Genomic DNA, 20,010 nt, shown 5'->3' on the forward strand with positions numbered 1-20,010 from the left:
AAAATGTCATTGATTGCGGTACCAGGTACTTCAACCAGAGCTGCAACAAATGGAGAGTCAACATCTCTCTGAAGTTGAGCAATTTTATCCTTAATGTAGCCAGTTGGTCACAGAGGGTCTTCAAGGGCTCCAGGGGTCCCTTTCTCAAACTGTCAGTAGCCTCTGGACTGTCCACCAGCCAGCTTCTAGAAGACGCCATGCAAGCTGCAAAATGTGCCTTTTTCGCAGCCCACACTGCGACTTGGTAGATACTATTGTGTGTTCTTACCAGTGTTAGGTGAGCTTACGGCGTGACTTGTCCCACCTGCTCTCCAGTCTTCATCCAGCTTGTTTCATAGTCCGAAGCCCCTCAGATTATGAAAGAGCTGCTCAGGCTCCAAAACGCTGGAGGGGTCATGTCAACCATTCATTTCTGCTCACCGTTCCATAAGAAGAGAAGGGCTTTGACAAGATCGTCAGCTTTCAGCTTTGGAAAATCTCCCAGAGCATTCTGGAACACATCAGGTTCCATCAGTCTCCAAGGACATGCAATCTGAACAGGCCCACCCCCATTTACAGGTGGGAATGCCACCATTAGTCTAAACTTAACCAGATAATGGTCAATCCATTAGTCCAAACTTAACCAGATAATGCTCCAACCATGACAAGGGAGTTTATTGCACTCCCCTTATATTCATTGCATCCCTCCTATCACCAGGAGGTAGCCCAACAGCATCCTCCATTTTGATGAGTCAAAACATCTTTCAGACACTAACCCTTGAAGGATAGGTCATGGGCAAGCTAAGCAAAGTTATGTTGAATAAACAAAACGAACTCTAACCTGTTGTCAGCATTGAGGTACTTGTGCCTTGAGGAGAGGTTGCATCAGGTGTTGTGCTGGAGTCAGATGAGGGAGTTGTTGATCCCAACTCTGTTGTAGCAGAACTGCTAAGTACAGTTGATGATATAACGGTAGTTGTAGAGGCTTCAGGAGAGGTTCTTTCAGTCACTGTTGAGTCAAACCCTGTACTAGCTGCAGAGGTTTCAGGGTTGCTTGTTTCAGGTGTAGTGGTGGACTCAGATTTGGGAATTGTTGACTTCAACTTTGTTGTAGCAATAATACCAACTACACTTGTTGTTATGATGGTACTTGGGGATGTTTTGGAAGTGGTTGTTTCAGGTATTGTGGATTCAGATGGGGGAGTTGTGGACTCCAACATTGTTGAAGCACTACTGCTAGCTTCAGTTCTTGCTATGACTGTAACAGGGGCAGTTTCACGAGAGATTGTTTTAAGCATTGTAGTAGATTCCAGTTTGGGAGTTGTGGATTCCATCTTCATTGTAGCTGTAGTTCTATCCAAAATGGTCTGTGTAACTGTAGTTGGAGAGGTTTCAGGAATGGTAATTTCTGGCGTTGCAGTGGATTCAGATCTCAGACTTGTGGAGTCCATCATTGCTGTAGTACTACTGTTTGCATCAGTTCTTGATATGACTGTACCTGAAGAGGTTTCAGGGGTGGTACTTTCTGGTGTTGTAGTAGATTCCAATGTGGGATTTATGGAGACCACCTTTGTTGTAGTGATACCAATACCTAAAGTTGTAGGTATAACTGTAGTTGGGGAGGTTTTAGAACTGGTAGCTTCTGGCATTAAAGTGGATTCAGATTTGGGAATTATAGAGTTCATCGTTGCTGTAGTAGAAATACGTGCCTCGGGTGTTGATATGACTGTAGCTGGGGAGGTGGTAGTTTCAGGGATTGTAGTGGATTCAAATTTTAGAGTTGATGACACCAACTTGGTTGCAGCACTACTGTTAACTTCAGTTGCTGGAAGGACTGTGGTCGGGGTGGTTTCAGCAGTGGTAGCTTCTGGCATTGTAGTTGATTCAGATGTGATAGTTGTGGAGTCCATCGTTGTTGTAGGGGTACTTGTATCTAAAGCGGTTGGTGTAACTGTAGTTGGAGAAGTTTCAGGTTTCGTAGTTTCTGGCATTGTAGTGGATTCAGATCTGGGAGTTGTGGAATCCATCTTTGTTGTAGTGCTACTACTATCTAAAGCGGTTGGTGTAACTGTAGTTGGAGAGGTTTCGGGCTTGGTAGTTTCTGGCATTGTAGTGGATTCAGATCTGGGAGTTGTGGAATCCATCTTTGTTGTAGTGCTACTACTATCTAAAGTGGTTGGTGTAACTGTAGTTGGAGAGGTTTCAGGCTTGGTAGTTTCTGGCATTGTAGTTGATTCAGATGTGGGAGTTGTGGATTCCATCTTTGTTGTAGCACTACTAGTATCTAAACTTGTTGGTGTAAGTGTAGTTGGAGAGGTTTCTGGCTTAGTAGTTTCTGGCATTGTAGTTGATTCAGATGTGATAGTTGTGGAGTCTATCTTTGTTGTAGGGCTACTTGTATCTAAAGTGGTTGGTGTAACTGTAATTGGAAAGGTTTCAGGCTTGGTAGTTTCTGGCATTGTAGTTGATTCAGATGTGATAGTTGTGGAGTCCACCTTTGTTGTAGGGCTACTTGTATCTAAAGTGGTTGGTGTAACTGTAGTTGGAGAGGTTTCTGGCTTGGTAGTTTCTGGCATTGTAGTCGATTCAGATGTGGGAGTTGTGGAGTCCATCTTTGTTGTAGTGCTACTTATATCTAAAGTACTTGGTGTAACTGTAGTTGGAGAGGTTTCAGGCTTGGTAGTTTCTGGCATTGTAGTTGATTCAGATTTGGGAGTTATGGAGTCTATCTTTGTTGTAGCACTACTAGTATCTAAAGTGGTTGGTGTAACTGTAGTTGGAAAGGTTTCAGGCTTGGTAGTTTCTGGCATTGTAGTTGATTCAGATGTAATAATTGTGGAGTCCACCTTTGTTGTAGGGCTACTTTTATCTAAAGTGGTTGGTGTAACTGTAGTTGGAGAGGTTTCAGGTTTCATAGTTTCTGGCATTGTAGTTGATTCAGATTTGGGAGTTGTGGAGTCTATCTTTGTTGTAGCACTACTAGTATCTAAAGTGGTTGGTGTAACTGTAGTTGGAGAGGTTTCTGGCTTGGTAGTTTCTGGCATTGTAGTTGATTCAGATTTGGGAGTTGTGGAATCGATCTTTGTAGTAGGGCTACTTGTATCTAAAGTGGTTGGTGTAACTGTAGTTGGAAAGGTTTCAGGCTTGGTAGTTTCTGGCATTGTAGTTGATTCAGATGTGATAGTTGTGGAGTCCACCTTTGTTGTAGGGCTACTTGTATCTAAAGTGGTTGGTGTAACTGTAGTTGGAGAGGTTTCAGGTTTCGTAGTTTCTGGCATTGTAGTTGACTCAGATTTGGGAGTTGTGGAATCCATCTTTGCTGTAGCGCTACTAGTATCTAAAGTGGTTGCTGTAACTGTAGTTGGGGAGGTTGCGGGCTTGGTAGTTTCTGGCATGGTAGTTGATTCAGATGTGGGAGTTCTAGAGTCCATCTTTGTTGTAGCTCTACTTGTATCTAAAGTGGTTGGTGTAACTGTAGCTGGAGAGGTTTCAGGCTTGGTAGTTTCTGGCATTGTAGTTGATTCAGATGTGATAGCTGTGGAGTCCACCTTTGTTGTAGCACTACTAGTATCTGATGTAACTGTAGTTGGAGAGGTTTCTGGCTTGGTAGTTTCTGGCATTGTAGTCGATTCAGATGTGGGAGTTGTGGAGTCCATCTTCGTTGTAGCGCTACTTGTATCTAAAGTGGTTGGTGTAACTGTAGTTGGAGAGGTTTCAGGCTTGGTAGTTTCTGGCATTGTAGTTGATTCAGATGTGGGAGTTGTGGAGTCCACCTTTGTTGTAGCACTACTAGTATCTGGTGTAACTGTAGTTGGAGAGGTTCCTGGCTTGGTAGTTTCTGGCATTGTAGTTGATTCTGAAGTGGGAGTCGTGAAATCCATCTTTGTTGTAGGGCTACTTGTATCTAAAGCTGTTGGTGTAACTGTAGTTGGAGAGGTTTCGGGCTTGGTAGTTTCTGGCATTGTAGTTGATTCAGATGTGATAGTTGTGGAGTCCATCTTTGTTGTAGCGCTACTTGTATCCAAAGTGGTTGGTGTAACTGCAGTTGGAGAGGTTTCAGGCTTGGTAGTTTGTGGCATTGTAGTTAATTCAGATGTGGGGGTTGTTGGCTTAAAATTTTTGCTGGTCACTTCTACTGTTGGGAATATAACATTTATGATATTGCCTAGATTTAATCCTGTGGAGATGAATTATGTTTATAATAGTTTTAAACAAATAGCATTATAGTTTCTGGGGTTTGATCTATTGCCTAGTTTAAACTTCCCAGTCTATACTAATCACATAATCCCCTTTTCGTGTTAAAGATAAGGGATGTTTTCTGTTCCTGTTTCAATATCTCCCTTCTGACATCTTGTATAAATTCTGAATTGATATCTTGCCCTGTCATCTTATCCTTCAGAAGGGCACTTTCTACTGCATTGGAAGCACTTTCCCCAGTCAGGGATCTTAACTGAACGTAAAGCAGCTCTGTACCTCCTGTTCCAAACCCTTCCCTTTTCATTTCTGCAAATGTACTGGGGGCACAAAGTCAAGGGGCTGCTGGTCAGCCTCAGGATTCTCTTCCTTCTAATCTCCTCCCATCACTTGCCACAACCTGAAAGGAGCAGTAGCTGCTGTCCTTTATCTGACTTTGTCTAGCACTTATCACCACAGGTTATCACCACAAGAGGGGAACTTCGCATCAATGCATCATTGTTGAGCTTGTTGTATGCAGCTTCCTGACAGGTAAGGAATAAATCCAAGTGGGTGATTTCCCCCAGATATAAAAGGAAATTTCCATGACTCTTGAGGCTATTTCTCCGCAAAATCTCCCTGGGGAATGGGGAAGGGAGACTGCACAATACCCTGTATATTCTTTGAGCTGATGCCTACATTTATATGCACACTTTACCTGGTATATGTGCATTTTTGTGCACAGGACATCGCTGGAGAACTGCACTGCAAAATTTGGAGCAGTGGGAATTTTGAAAAATGGCTGTGCTTCGGTTTCCATATTTTTTCGGGAAATGCAGATTTAGGTGAGTTCGCTGTTGAAGGTGGGCTGAATCGAAGTTCTTCCCAGTCCTTAGCTCTACCTCTGAGACACTACTGGGGATAAATGAAGGGTGTGTAGGGCCAGGAGAAAGCAGATTGAGAAGGCCAATACACAGAAGAAAGAAATGAAAGGATCTAAAAGAAATAAAGGTTAAAGGACGAACACACCTCAGAGTAAATAACTTTGAATGAGTGATGAAAAAGGAAGCCTATGCAATCAAAAGCAGATAAACAAAATAGAAATAATAGATAATTATATAGAAACAAATATATAATGTATAAGAGAAATCTGAGTCAACAGTGTGATGCAACAGCAAAAAAAGCTAATGCAATTTTACAGTAGGCTGCATCAACAGAAGTATGGTGTCCAGATCAAGAGAAGTAATAGTACCACTCTATTCTGGCTTGATGGTTGGACAGTGTTCTCGAAGCTACCAACATGAGTCTGACCAAACTGCGGGAGGGAGGGGAAGACAGGAGTGCCTGGCGTGCTCTGGTCCATGGGGTCACGAAGAGCCGGACACGACTAAACGACTAAACAACAATAAATTCTGCCTTGGTCAGACCACACCTGGAGTATTGTGTCTCATTCTGGGCACCACAATTTAAGAAGGATGTTGACAAGCTGGAATGTGTGCAGAGAACAACCAATATGATAAAAAGTCTGGAAACCAATGAGGAGAGAGTTGGATATGTTCAGCCTGGAGCAAAGAAGACTGAGAAGGCTATTTAACCACTTTTGAATATCCTAAGGGCTGTCACATGGAAGATGGAACCAGCTTGTTCCCCAGTACTCCAGAGGGCAGGACCTGAACCAACAGGTTAAAATTACAAGAAAGGTGATTCCAAATAAACATTAGGAGGATTTTTCTGATGGTGAGAGCTATTCAACTGTGGAACATTCCACCTTGTAAGTTCTTGTAAGTTTCTTTCATTGGATGTTTTTAAACAGAAATGGGGTGCCCATCTGTCAGAGATTCTTTAGCTGGTATCTCTGCATTGCAGGAGGTTGGACCAAATGACCCTTGTGGGGTGGGGGTCCCTTCCAACTCTCTAACTCTCCAATTCTATTATTCTATATTTTTTACATGATTGACAAGTCAAACCATGGGCTCACCAGAGATTTATAGCCATCTACTCTTTTTTATAGGCCAGAGGAATACTCACATTATAATCTTAAAAGCTTTGAGAAAAGTCTACCATACACGGTAGAGAGCCATAGAGAACCCATGATTAATCCAGCTTCTCTTTCCCAGCAGGCCCAGGCCAGCAGTACAAATAATTTAAGGGTCGCCCAACAGCTTCCATCCAATGAAGCTGCTTGTTAGATGATTGAGGGCAGACAAAAGAAAGGACTTCTTCACACAACACCCAGTTAAACCATGGGAGTCCCTCCCACAAGATGCTGTGAGGGCCAACAACTTTTTTTTAAAAAAGGTTAGATAAATTTTAGGAATTATAAAGCTATCGACACCTACTAGCCACAGTTGCTATGTTCTGCCCTGGCCCTCCTTAGCCAAGGAAGCCACATGTTTGATAGCTACCTCTTTACTGACAAGAAAAGCACTTATAGCAGCTTCCACAGTGCTCTGGATGTGTACACACACTTCTAGCCTCAAGGCGGCTGTCCACAGTTCTGGGCTCTACAGAGCAGTTGCAACAACAGGGAGACCCCGCCCCACAGCTGGCTTATATACCCTCTTATGATGGGTTGTGTGCCCGTAAGCTGAGACTTCTCCTGCACGGATACTACCACTGCTCTTCCCACTTCATGTCCCTCTTGGTTCTAGGAGTCAGAGGGGCAGGGGAAGGTGGGAAGTCTACTGCCCTGTCTGTCCCCTGAAAACCCTCTTCTTCTTCTGCCACATGTGGCGCACCTTCCTCCATCTCGGATTGCCCTGACTCTCCCTCCTCCCCTGCCTCCTGCCTTGCGGACAGCGTCCAACCCCATGAATCACTGATCCCCTCTCCTGGGTCCCTCTCTGTCCGGGGGCTGTCAGGGGAGCAGGCTTATCAACAGGCCAGAAGGGAGACTCAGAGGCTCAAAGTCTAGTCAGCTATTTTATTTAGGAAATTAGTAGACAACAGAGATCACTTTCAAAACCAAGAATGCAACACAGAAATGATAGGTCCCAGACAGGGCAGGGGGAGAAATTTGATTCAGATTGATCAACTCCCGCCTGGGAACCAATGTCCTCACTGTGGAAGGACGTGTGGATCCAGAACTGGCCTCCACAGTCACTTATGGACTCATTGTTACAACCGTGTTTATGGAAGACAATCTTACTTGGCTACGAGTGATCACCAAAGAAGAAAAAGAAGAAGATTTTTCAAGTCTGCATTTCCCGAAACAATATGAGAACCGTAATACAGTCATCCTTTGAAATTCACACTTATCCGAATTTTGCAATGCAGTTCTCCGTCCAACCTGTGCTTACAAAAGTGCATATATTATGGGGAAATTGTGTAAAAATGAATTACACGCACAAATGCATTATACTGTATTGGGGGGAATTGCTAGCAGAAATGTGTGCATTAGTCAAAGACTGCGTACTAGAAAAGCACACTAGAATGCTGATGAATTTTCAAATGGTTTTTAAATATATATATATATATTGCGAATCGCTGCAGAAATATGGAGAACCAAACTTAATGTTTGAAAAATCAGAACTGAAATTCACAGACCCTTTCACCCTTAGCTCAGAATCATGGTGGTGGTGTGGAACAAAACGCCTTACCTCCTTCTGTCACATGCATGCTCAGAACAAATATAATCCACAATGCAACCCTGGGTGCTTTTTGTATTCCGTTCATTGTGCTTGCTGCAGCTGGATGCCAAGTACTTTGAGAACACACCTTTGCCTTATATAGCTGCTGAAGCACTTGAAGTATGCCTCATTTGGGGCTTGCAGGTGTTGCTCCAAAGCTGTAACATCGCCTTTTGATCGGAAGGTGTGGCCTCCTGAGCTCATGTCATGTATTTTAGGGCCTAATGAAGTGTACACAAAAGACTGGGCTGGGAAAGAACGATTACTATACCTTGGATTGTTTGACTGCCTCATCACAGGCCCTGTATCTGATTATTTTTAGACATGTTGTCCTTGGCAATCAATGGAGGGGAAGTTGATTTAGTGACTTTCATGAGCCCTAAATGATGGGGCAAGAGCTCTTGCCAATACTGAACGTTGTCTACGTAAGTAGGCTTTGAAAGGTGGTAACAGAGGATGGTTTGTAGCAGAAGTCAGAGGGGTGGAGGACCGGATGTGGCAGGTGCAAGGTATTAAAGCGGTGATTGGGTGGAAGGGTGTATGGATGAAAAGAGGATGGAGGAATGGTGAAGGTTACATGTCTTATATATATTATATGAGCCTGCGTGATATTTGAGATCATCATAACGTTCTTGTCAAGGTGTCTTATAGAATCATAGAATCATAGAGTTGGAAGAGACCACAAGGGCCAACCAGTCCAACCCCCTGCCAAGCAGGAAACACCATCAAAGCATTCCTGACAGATGGCTGTCAAGCCTCCGCTTAAAGACCTCCAAAGAAGGAGACTCCACCACACTCCTTGGCAGCAAATTCCACTGTCGAACAGTTCTTACTGTCAGGAAGTTCTTCCTAATGTTTCATGTGAAGGTCTTCATGTGAGGGTCCTGTGGATGGCAACTTGTCAGGGACTGTGAGGAGGAGGACTGCACTGAGAAGAATGGTGGGAGCCACCCCCTCCCTCGATCCTGAATCTTCCCAGTATAGATTTGGAACAGTGGTTTGCAGAGGGGCATACTGTAGTTCAGAAGGCAGCAGCTGGGAAATACTGGGTGGGGAACAGCTAGGAGAAGAAACACTGGGAGAGAGAGGGTGAACAGATTCACAGTCTCTGGATGGCATTCACCCCCCCTTCCCCAAAGTCACGGAGAGCTCAGAAACTGTTAGAACAGAAAGCGCAGAGGGTACAAGTTCAGATTGCAAGATGTAGGAGTGACGTAGATTAATAGGGAAGGAGGGGGGAGTGACCCTTAATTGGGAGTGCCACCATTCTAGGAAGACGTGTTATTTTGTCTTTTGCTGTGGTTATTAAAGAAACTAACTGGTAAGATGTTCCTTTCATTTGATCTTCTTATTTACTGCCACGGGGGAGGAAGCTGATTCCCCGAAGCCTGACACAACTGGGGAGAGGGCCTTGGGGGGGGGGTTACACCCCAACTGTAGAACACCCTCCCAAGAGTGGTCCACCTAGCACCTTCATCGTTATCTTTCTACAGATGGCGCCAGAGAGGGGGGGCACACACAAGATTTCCCAGTGCAGAATCTGTGTTGATGCTGCTCAGCCTTTACATACCTTGTATCACAGAAAAGGCCACTAAGTCTCCAGTCGGCCATCCAACCTCTGCTTTGAAGCCTCCGAGGAAGGAGAGTCTTACTATCAGAAAGTTCTTCCTAATGTTCAGTTGGAATCTCCTTTCCTGTAATTTGACTCCAATGTTTTATGAAGGGTTAGTTCTATTTTACTCTTAGATTTTATGACTATGTACAGTTCTGTACTCTTATTCTTAGCATCTGTTGTGAAACTGGTGTGTGAGTGGTCCTTTGTACTGTACCCAGGACAATTACAAAGTGAACTTCTTTGTCCTGAGGGAATTTATGACCAGATTCACATACATTAACCCAGGGTATAGCTTACGATGTCTGCGCTAAAGTGCCAGCTCACACCTGCTTTGCTTCTCCCTTCCAGGAGTTTTCGATCAGTATAGGTCAGCAGTTAGGCCATGGTTTGGCTCAGTATGCTATCCGAACCATGGGTTGTGGTTAATGCCCCTCCTCTTTCACCGGGGCCTCTAACTATCAGCTGAACCTTGGTTAAGCAGCAAAGACTTTAATCGTGATCCCAACTTTGAATAACATGCTAAGCCAAACCTTGGTTTAGCTGCCATGACACACAGAGCTAAAAAGCCCGGGGGGGGGGAAGTGGCTGTAATTGCCTCCCCGAGAGCCAGCACGTTCTTACTGAACCATGGTTGAGCTTAGCATGACATGCAAACATGGTCAATGAGTCCTGATAGAAGGAGAGAGAAAGGAGGTCCTTCCCTCTGAGCAGGGGCGTAGCAAGGGGGGTGGAGGGGGGGGGGGACCCCCGGGCAGCGCCCCTGCTGGGGGTGACATATCAGGGGCGGCCCCGCCCCCTGGGCTTATTATTATTATTATTATTTATTTATTTATTTAAAAAAATATTTTAAGGCTATTTTCGGCACTGCCGGGGTGGAGCTGCAGGGGCGGCCAGCGAGGAGGGGTGTCACCCCTCTCGCTGGCCACCCCTGTGGCTCTGCACCGGCAGCGCCGAAAATAGTCCCCCCTTCCAGCGGCGGAGCTCCGCATGGAGGCAAGGGGTGGGCCAGCGAGGTGGGGTGCCACCCCCTCCTTGCTGGCCCGCCCCTTGCCTCTATGCCGAGCTCTGCTGCTGGCTGGCTTGCGGAGCTGGGGCATGGAGAGGGGCGGGCCAGCGAGGAGGGACATCCCTCCTCGCTGGCCCGTCCCTCTCGCTGCCCCGACTTGCGCTCCGCCAAGGGAGCCCGGGCGGCGGAATCGGGAGTCTTTGCAGCCCTCAGAGACTCCCGAATCCGCTGCCCGGCACCCCTTCGTGCAGTGACTGCTCACGCAGGCACGAGCAGCTGCGGCACGAAGGGGTGCCGCCACCGGGTGGCAGCTTCGGGAGTCTCCTGAAGCCACCGCCCGGCACCCCGGAGGGCGGGGAGCCGCGTGCGTCATGATGTCATGACGCACGCATGCACCGCGATGCCTCGCCCCCAGGGGTGCCCCTTGGCTTCCTGCCCCGGGCAGCCAAGGGGCTAAGAACGCCCCTGCCTCTGAGATCTTGTCCAACGGGTGTGCTCACCTTCAGTGGCATCGCAACCGGGGGGGGCGGTGCGCACCCTGTGCCATGTCTGGGGGGGTGACAAGAAGGCACCCTGCGGGGGCTCGCCCCACAGCGGTGGCACAAGCCACCACTGCGCCACCGCGCCTGCATGTGGAGGATCCTCTGTTCGCGGCAGCAGCCGCGAGCAGAGGATCCCGGCGCCGGCGGCAAACCGCTATGTACAGCGCATGTACAGCATTGCTACGTATGGCATATGCGCTGTATGTAGCAACACCACACATGCTCTGTACATAGCGGTTTGCTGGCGGCGGCGTTGCAGCACCGTACAGACGGCGGTGGGATCCCTCCGTCACCGCTACAGCCGCATGTAGAAGATCCTCTGTTCGTGGCTGTAGCCGCAAGCAGAGGATCCTGGCGCCATGCATAAGGTGCTTGAGCGCCGCCGCCAGCAAGCCACTATGTACAGCGCACGTGTGGCGTCGCTACATATAGTGCATGCGTTGTACGTAGCGATGCCGCACATGCGCCCTACGTAGCGACGCCCCGTCCTGGGTGTCACGATGCCTTCGTTCGCCCCTGCTCACCTTCCGCTGTGGGTGGTGTTGCGACTGGGCATCTGGGACTTCTCAGTGATCCAACTGGGGGGCAGACGGATGCTGCCCTCATTGCACTGACTCCCAGCTGTGTCACATGCCCGGCTGTCCAATCATCATGGCTGGGGGCTTGGTCGTGGGCTGTTTAAACCACTGCGTGGCTGAGGGGGCTTCCTCCTTTCGCCTCCTCGCTGGATCTCCCAGCCCACCCTCCCTCCTTTTATGCGTTGCTATAACAGCGACCTTGCTATGGACAAATGTCGGCCGCCATATTGGTGGGGCTGGGTAGGAATTTTTCCATTTGACAGATTGGCACCAGCCATTTGGTTTTTGCCTACCTTGTAGCAATCATCACAACTTTGTAAGGTTAGGCATTGGGAAAGCCTTTGTTTAATGGGGGGGAGGTTGTAGCCTCTGCCTGCCCCTCCTCGATAAGGGCATCCTGTTAAAGGGATCAGGGTGTTTGGATTCTGTCCAAAGCTTGGGTGTGGGCTAGGGCCATGCCATGAACCCAATGGGGACCCCATAGGGTGCCCCTATTTGACATATGTTTAAGGAATTTAGGGAAGCTTTTAATATTTGATGAATTATTGTATTTTAATATTTTGCTAGAAGCTGCCCAGAGTGGCTGGGAAAGCCCAGCCACATGGGCAGGGTATAAATAATAAATTACTACTACTACTACTACTACTACTACTACTACTACTACTGCAGACAGGCAGGAGTCTGGATATAGCCTGGTTTCACCCAATGGCTAAGTCAAATCGCTCACTTTTGTAACCAAAAAATTGTGGCCTAATTTATCCCATAAACCTAAATATTTGTGGCCGTGTGTTTACTGTGGGGCCCGGGGCCTTGGCACACATCTCTGAAAGCAGCCCTGGGAGCTATAAAGACTCTAGAGGTGGGTAAACAGAACCTGGTGACAGATTGTAAACAAGCAAAATATTGCTGTCCCAACTCATTACTTGTTTTTAAAAAATAATGGGTACCCAAAACAAGTTTTACTTAATCATAAAATGGTAGATTCCAGTGACATGCTCACCGAAATAAATTCTTCTCTCTGCCCAACACTCCCAGCGCACTGGCCAGAAATGTAAACTGAAACCAATTTCTGGAAGACAACTAACTGTAGGCCCAAACTGAAATTAAGGTGCTTAAGAAAGTTGCTGATTGAAGACCAGTTTTATTCATTTGTTTGTTTTAGACAATTATAGATTGTTCTTTAAAAGACTGAAGTAGGCTAAAGCAGAGGTTAAGAACCTGAAGCTCTCTAGGCGTAGCTGGTTAGCAGCTCCCAACATCCCTGAACATTGGCTCTCCTTCTGCCTGTCAGCTGTTGTGGTGCTGGTGACAGGAGGTCAGGTAAGCGTTGCTTCCTTGCCCTTCCACATGAATCCTGGACCCACGCATTTCAGCTATACCCATTTCATTGACAGTCAACCCATTTCCTCCGTAAATTGTGATTCCTCAAACACTGTCGTGTTTGGCTTCTCCAGGTTAAAAAAAAAAATTCTCCACAAGACTCCTTACAAACATAGATAACCTTTGCAGTAAAACTAGCTGATACTGCTGCACACGGCCCCATTCTCCGAGGGGTGCAAGTTTCCAAGGGTTCCAGGCGCTGACCCAGGCTTCGTGTGCCCTTTTGGAGACTGTGGTGTCTTTATGATATATGGCATATTTACACAGGTATACAACCTGAGCATACAAACAGAGGGGTTTGCAGAATCAGCACCCCCAAAGGGTATTTGTTCTCCCATAGCTGTAGCCTTGGATCCAGAGAGAAATCAAACATTGCTCTCTGACCCTCTTTCCAGATTACTTCTAGTTCACATCTCAGCCCCTTTTCAACTCTAAACTCAGTCTTTGTCCTTCTAACTATCTCTGAGTTGTCATATTGCACAGATCCCCCTTTCCTTTGTTTTCTTAATGGCCCATCGCCCGGGTGATCACCTCATCAGGAAGCTAAGCCTGGGTTATATTTTAACACTTGCTGGGGTTAGTGGGGTCTGGCACCTGAACTCACATGACAATACATTCGCTCCCCATTTGTTGTTATTTTTGTTTACACAACTTGTTACAATGGTGGGTGTGTTCTGGATCAGCACCATAGCATTGGAGGGGGGGGGAGTTAGTGGGATTTAACCCTTTGCCACTCACTCACTGTGGTCCTGATCCAGATCCCCTTTCGCATACCTGCAATTTACATGTCAGGAGGGGGAGGGAATCCCATTTGCTTCAAAGGGGTGTTTCCCCCCCCCCATGTATATTGCAAGTATTGGAGAGGGTGGGAAACAAAGTGAATCAGAACCACAGTGAGGGGAGGCAAAGGGTTAAAGCCCACTACATCTCATGGAGCTGATCCTAATCGCTTTTTCCACTGTGGTGGCAATTTGTGTAAAATAAGGGCTCGGATCAATAGCTAATTTACCATCTACTTTGGCACTTAGGTGGCTTCAAAAGAGTTATACATATTCATTGAGGGGAAGCTATTTTCTTATAATGGCTATAAACCCATAAGGAATATGGAATAAGGAAACCTCCATGTTCAGGAGCAGTATGCTGCCAAATACCAACTGATGGGGTGGCACATGGGTTCGGCAATTGAATTCTGATATACGTAACCGAATGTATGGTTTATTCATATTCCAGACAGTGACTTTGAAACATCCCCTTTTCAACTTCTCCTGTTCCCCAGGGACTTTCTATGGACCGCATTTTGCCCTCCAAACAATCCATGGACTATTGTATACTCAAAGAATAGCCGTTCAGTCAAAGTTCATTTCAAGCTAAGGCTGAGGAAGGCCAGGCACTTCCTCGTCGTTAAATCCCACTGACAATTAAGTTTAGCACTTGCCTGTGTCTCTGGTACATTTAGATAAAGCCCTTAATTCCCTTCCTTTGTTTCCTTTTCTAGCCATTGCATGACACCAACAAAAGGTGCGTTCCATAATATGCTAGCTGTGTTTGGTTTGATTTAGATATTGTTCTCTTTGCTTAACCTGTTTTTCTGTCTTTCTGCAGCTGTTTGTGGTATTAGTCCCATCGCTTCTGTGGTGGTGCTGATGTTACATAAATCAAATCTGTCCTCTCTGCTTTCGTGCTGGGCCGGATTCAATGTTCTTGCATTAATTCACAAAACCTGAAACATGCCAGTGTGGTGTAGTGGTTAAGAGTGGTGGACTCGTAATCTGGGGAACCGGGTTCGCGTCCCCGCTCCTCCACATGCAGCTGCTGGGTGACCTTGGGCTAGTCACACTTCTTTGAAGTCTCTCAGCCCCACTCACCTCACAGAGTGTTTGTTGTGGGGGAGGAAGGGAAAGGAGAATGTTAGCCGCTTTGAGACTCCTTCGGGTAGTGATAAAGCGGGATATCAAATCCAAATCCAAACATGTTCAAAGTCCTTTGAGGGATGTCGGATTCCTTATGCTCCACTTCAGTTGCTGAGATCTTCCGAAGGAGCACTTTTGGAGGTCCCGACACGGCCCTGAAGTTTGACTGGCCTTTACCAGGAACTAGAGATGCAGAGATTTCCCATTCAGCCCTTTAGTCCTCACATGCATCAATGTTTCTGCTTTGCTGTAGTTCGCCTTCTGCCAAAATCCGCCTCATTCATCTCTGTGCCCACTGTGGCGAAATTACTTAGCCCGTGTAACTCACGTGATTTGCACAAATAATTACATTAGCGTCAAGTTATTCCATTCCATTTATTTCAATGCAAAGGAAACGCAAAGCAAATGGTGTTTATGTGAAACATAAATCAATTACACGCCATTTGTAGACTCGAAGCAACAACAGCAAATATTGCTCATATTTGATGGATTGATTTCTGTTCCAGACACTGGATGTATAAGCGAATATTGGCAATTTCTACTTCCTTACCCATCAGAATTCTTCAACATCTGCTCAAGAGATCAAGCTATTGATATGACAGGCTCTGCCCTGTGGAACTCCTTGCCAGCTGTGGTTGGGCTGGAGTCGTCCCTGCTCTCTTTCAGACTTATAAAAAGAACATGCATTGTTCACACAGAGCTTTTGAACCTGAGATACTTTGTCAACTAGCTTTTATTGATGTGTTTTGCCTTTTTTGTTGTCTTTACTGTTGTATTGTGTACAAGGGTTGTATAGCGGCTTGCAATGCTTTATTTGCGGTCTATAACTGTCTGAATAAAATAAATAAAAGATATTGTTTATTGCTTGCCTAGAAAAGCTATTTTATTCATGTTGAGGATGATGGCTGTCTTACTCATTTCCAATACATTGTTCCGTGTTTCTCAACCTTTTATAGGAGCGTCTGCTCATGAGGAAAAACTACTAAGATGTATATGGTTTTGTAGTATCTGTTTAACAGCCCCCACCCAAGCAGGTGGGGTGAGTCACAAAAATCTGAAGAGCTAGTAGCTACAGGGAATTGAAGACCATTAAGGAAGCACCCTCTGCAAGCAAGCTGTACGTGTGCATTGACAGGAGGTTGTTGTTTGTAATACCAAAGCAAAACCAAACCATGGTTTAGTGGTTTAGTGAAAAATGAACAAGCACGAATTAGTTGCAGCGAGTCTGGGCTTGCACACTCCCCCTTCCTCTATGTTCAAAAGATTTTGCTTTTGGGTTTGGTTTTGGTTTTGTTAACCACAGTTTGTTGTGTTGTCTGGAGCAACGTACTACAAATAACATAACTATGGTTAGTTTCAAACAAGCTGATTTCAAACCGTGGCTTGTTTAACCATGGTTACTGTTAACTACAATTCCTGGTCCAGATGGCAGCACAAAACGATGGTTAACTAAAAGCAGAAGTGAAAGCTTCTGAACTCTTCTTGGCTGTGTGAGAGGGGGAGATGGGAGGGGAGTGTGTGACCCTGAAGGCTGCTGTGGCTCACTCATCATCTGGTGCCAGGAATGACGGCTGGCAACCTGAGGGCCACATGTGGCCTAAATCCTAATTTCGTGTGGCCTCGGCCTAATTTCATGCAGCTGGTAGAGGCGGCATGATATGTCCTGACAGAAAGAGAGAGGAAAGGGACAGTATACAACAGCCCAGCATGCAGCCCCAACAGATCACTCACCCCTTGAAGAAACAGGGGGGGGGGACCAAAAGTGACGTGTCCCTGCTTTCCTATCTGTGGGATAACCCCCCTTCCATAGCTAATAAAGCCTCTGGAAGTGAAAGGAGAATTTAGATTTCACCGTGGCCCTGATTCAAATTGCTCCCCCTGAAATTCATTGCAGATTAAATGCTGAATATGCATTCATACACTTTCTGTGCATCATCTAGTTTGGCCTTTAGTCCTTCCGCAAATTGGACCAGCCAAGCCACCGTGTTGGCTCAACTCTGTTTCCCATTTGTACTGGCCATCCCTCTGCATCTTCCTCACTCCACCAAGTCCCAAAGCTCAACAACTTTGGCCAACTTGGGCCCGGTTTTTACTTTTTTCAAATATGGCGACCCTACTTCAACCCTACCAGGCCCTTGTTGAGTTGGATCCTCTTTGGGCACAAGATTTTGGCTAACGAATTTCATGCAGATTCAGCGTTAAGTCTATTCCTCATTTGCTCTATACCAGAGAGTTGCAGATTGCTAGCTAGGGCTGGTGACCTCTTGCAAGGCATCACATGGGCATGGCGGGTGTTCGTGCCTGTTGGAAACCAGCCTCAGTTTTGACAATTTCATTAGGACGGACTGTATTGTGTTGCCCCGTGCGAGGATTGCTAGCAGTCAGACTCGTTCCTTAATCCCATTAAGCTCTTTTCAAAATAAAATCTGCAAAAGAAGTATGCCTTGCCACCTCAAATAGGGTGCAAGAATCACACACAGGGATGTGAGTGCCGTGTTAAAGAATAAATGTGCGTCACTGAACCCTCCAAATATTTAATTAGGGCACAGGGATTTTATTAACAATTATATAAATTGGCAGAAAAGAGAGAATACAAAGATACCCTTTGGGTTAAATTAAATGCTTGGGGGAGCAAAGAAACATGGGAAGCTACCTTTTACAAGTCGGACTCTTGGTATTGTCTTACACACAGGGATAGAAAACCTCTGATCTTCCAGATGTTGTTGGACTCCAAGTCCCATCAGTCCCAGACAGCACGGGCAGGGCCTTTGCATCCCATTTTGCTGCTGGAAGCTAAACAGGAAGTGCTACCCCACTTTGCAGTGCAGCCAGCCCCACTGCCTCTGCCTCCGATCCACCTGTAATGATCTCTGGCAGACAAGCAAGCCCCGGTAAGAAGTAATTGACTCTCTGGCAGTTTTATGTATGTTTGTTTACAAAAAGACACATCCAGAGCCCGGCTTCTCACCTGCTCGCATTTACGTTTGTTGGTCAGTCTGAAATTTCGCCCCTCCTACAACTGGAAGGACAGCAGGCTCCTGTCTTCCCTCTCTTGCCCTTCCGTTGCCTTCTGATTTTATCCAATCGTCTGAATCAAGGACTGAGAGGCTGCCCTTCTCCCTCCTCATCACTCAACCCAGACTCAGACCTCTGCTTATCTGCTGATTGCCTAGCAACGCTCTGGCTGCCTTCCAACTCTTCCTCTTCTTCAGAGCTAATAGAGTCTTCTCCAAAAGGGGGGGTCGAACTCCCTCTCTTAATTCTGACAGGCAGTTCTCATTTGCAGAGTCAATCCCTAGTTCAATCTCTGAGTGTTACTCATCCCCTGCACTCTGGGGGGCCCACGTTCCTGACACCACCTGCCCATGCGATTCGCCTATACGTCATAGCACCTAGTGCTTTGCGTTTGGTGAGGAAAAGCAACATACCTGTATTTCAGGGAGCTCTTTGGTGTCTGTCAAAGTGGCAGGACGAGAGGCCCTGCTGCATTATTTATGAAGCAAAGCAGAGGGCTAGTAACTGCAGCCAAATTCATCTGGGCCAGCCCTATCATTAGGCAAAGTGAGGCAACTTTCTCAGGCAGCAGATGCTGGGGGAACAGCCGCCACCATCCCAGCTGTTTCTTCGGAGCCCACACACTCCAGCCATTCCTTTCTGCTGGAGTGCAGCAGTGTGTAACAGCCAGGCTTCTCTGCATCCCCTTAGCTAGCCTGCTGCCATGGGGTGATGAATGATACTGCCCCATGGAGCTACAGTGTTACCTCGCAAGACGAATGCCTCACTAGACGAAAAACTTGCTAGACGAAAGGCATTTGCTAACAAAAGGGTGACTTGCAAGACGAATTTCCCTATGGGCGCAACTCGCAAGACGATTTTTTTTTTTTTTTGTCAAACTGCGCTTCCCCCGTCCGTGCTTCGCAAGACGAAATTTTCGCTAGACGACAGCACTCACAGAACGAATTAATTTCGTCTTGTGAGGCACCACTGTATCTGTAGTATGCATTTAAAGCTGTATCATGCCACTTTGAACAGGCATGGCTCCCCCCAGCCACCCAAAGAACCCTGGGAACTGGAGTTTGTTAAAGGTGCTGAGAGTTGTTAGGAGACCCCTATTCCCCTCACAGAGCTACAGTTCCCAGAGTGGTTTAACAACCAATCCCCCTTCCCAAAGAATTCTGGGAATTGCAGATTCTTACCGGGGCGGGGGGAGAGAAAAGCCATGTGCTATAAACATATTTGTAACCAGTTGCCAGGCGGCAGAGGAACCAACCCCCACGGCAGGTTTCCAGGAATGGATAAGACAAGGAAAAGTCCTTACCATCTGCTTTTTATTCAATATGTACAGTGAGAGGCTTGGGAATGCAGCCTCTTGGAATAATGGTGTTGTATTGAGTAAATCTCCACCCCCCTTCTCTCCCACTTCCTCATTCGTCAACAGCAAACACCCCCCCCCCCACGGTTGCTGCTTAGGGCCTTCTGTATCCAAGCTCTTTGCTCTCCTACCTTTAAGGCTTGCCAGGTTCTGGGAGATGGTGGGCCTGGAATGCTTTCTAGTGATAACGCGTCAGCCAGCTGCTCCGGCTCTGCCTCCTTCTCCTCTCCTATTATTTCCCAGCTTTCCCCCTCACCTGCCTCTGAGCTGTGATCTCCCTCCAATCCCTGTTGTAATTCTGAACTTCTTCTTCTCTGGAAGGTTCTGGCTGGGGAGGCCGTCTCCATCATTCCTCCTCTGCCCAGTCCCTGACACCAGTGCAGCTCACTTGAGCATCACAGCGCACATCAGTAGTGGATCAGAGGCATGATTCCTCCTCCTCCTTTAGCTCAATATTAGCAATGGAAGTTTATAGCTCTGACCATGTTAATATGCAGAGCAGGGGCTGGGTTCTAAGTTACAGTGAGTGGAACTCGGCTCATGGAATGGTCTCCCTAGTGGAGTGGTGTCCAAACTTTTTTCCAAAGAGTGCCAGATTTGATGAAGTGAAGGGCCGTGGGGACCGACCAAGGCGGGCCGGATTAGGACCCCCGAAATGGACTTTGGACATCCCTGCCCTGGTGAAATCAGGGGTGATACCTCACCAGTTCCCTCTGCAGCCTCATTTCCCCCCTGAAAATCTGCAGCAGACCTATTATGCATTCAAAGGAGGAAGGAGGGGAGGATCCTGGCAATTAAAATACACTCCCATCTCGTTCCTGTTGCG

General features: G+C 46.7%; 1 protein-coding gene across 1 annotated transcript; it reads right to left on the minus strand.

The window, feature by feature from the left end:
• Positions 1-985: 985 nt before the first annotated feature.
• Positions 986-2,126, minus strand: LOC117042371 (probable cell wall protein ARB_06477). The gene is made up of 3 exons (XM_033141919.1): positions 2,027-2,126; positions 1,110-1,237; positions 986-1,012 (listed from the first exon to the last, which is right to left on the minus strand). The coding sequence occupies exons 1-3, from the start codon at positions 2,121-2,123 to the stop codon at positions 986-988; spliced, it is 252 nt and encodes an 83-aa protein (XP_032997810.1). The 5' UTR covers positions 2,124-2,126.
• Between the last annotated feature and the right edge of the window lie 17,884 nt (positions 2,127-20,010).

The sequence above is a fragment of the Lacerta agilis genome, chromosome 2 (genome assembly GCF_009819535.1).
Source record: "Lacerta agilis isolate rLacAgi1 chromosome 2, rLacAgi1.pri, whole genome shotgun sequence".
NCBI lineage: Eukaryota > Metazoa > Chordata > Lepidosauria > Squamata > Lacertidae > Lacerta > Lacerta agilis.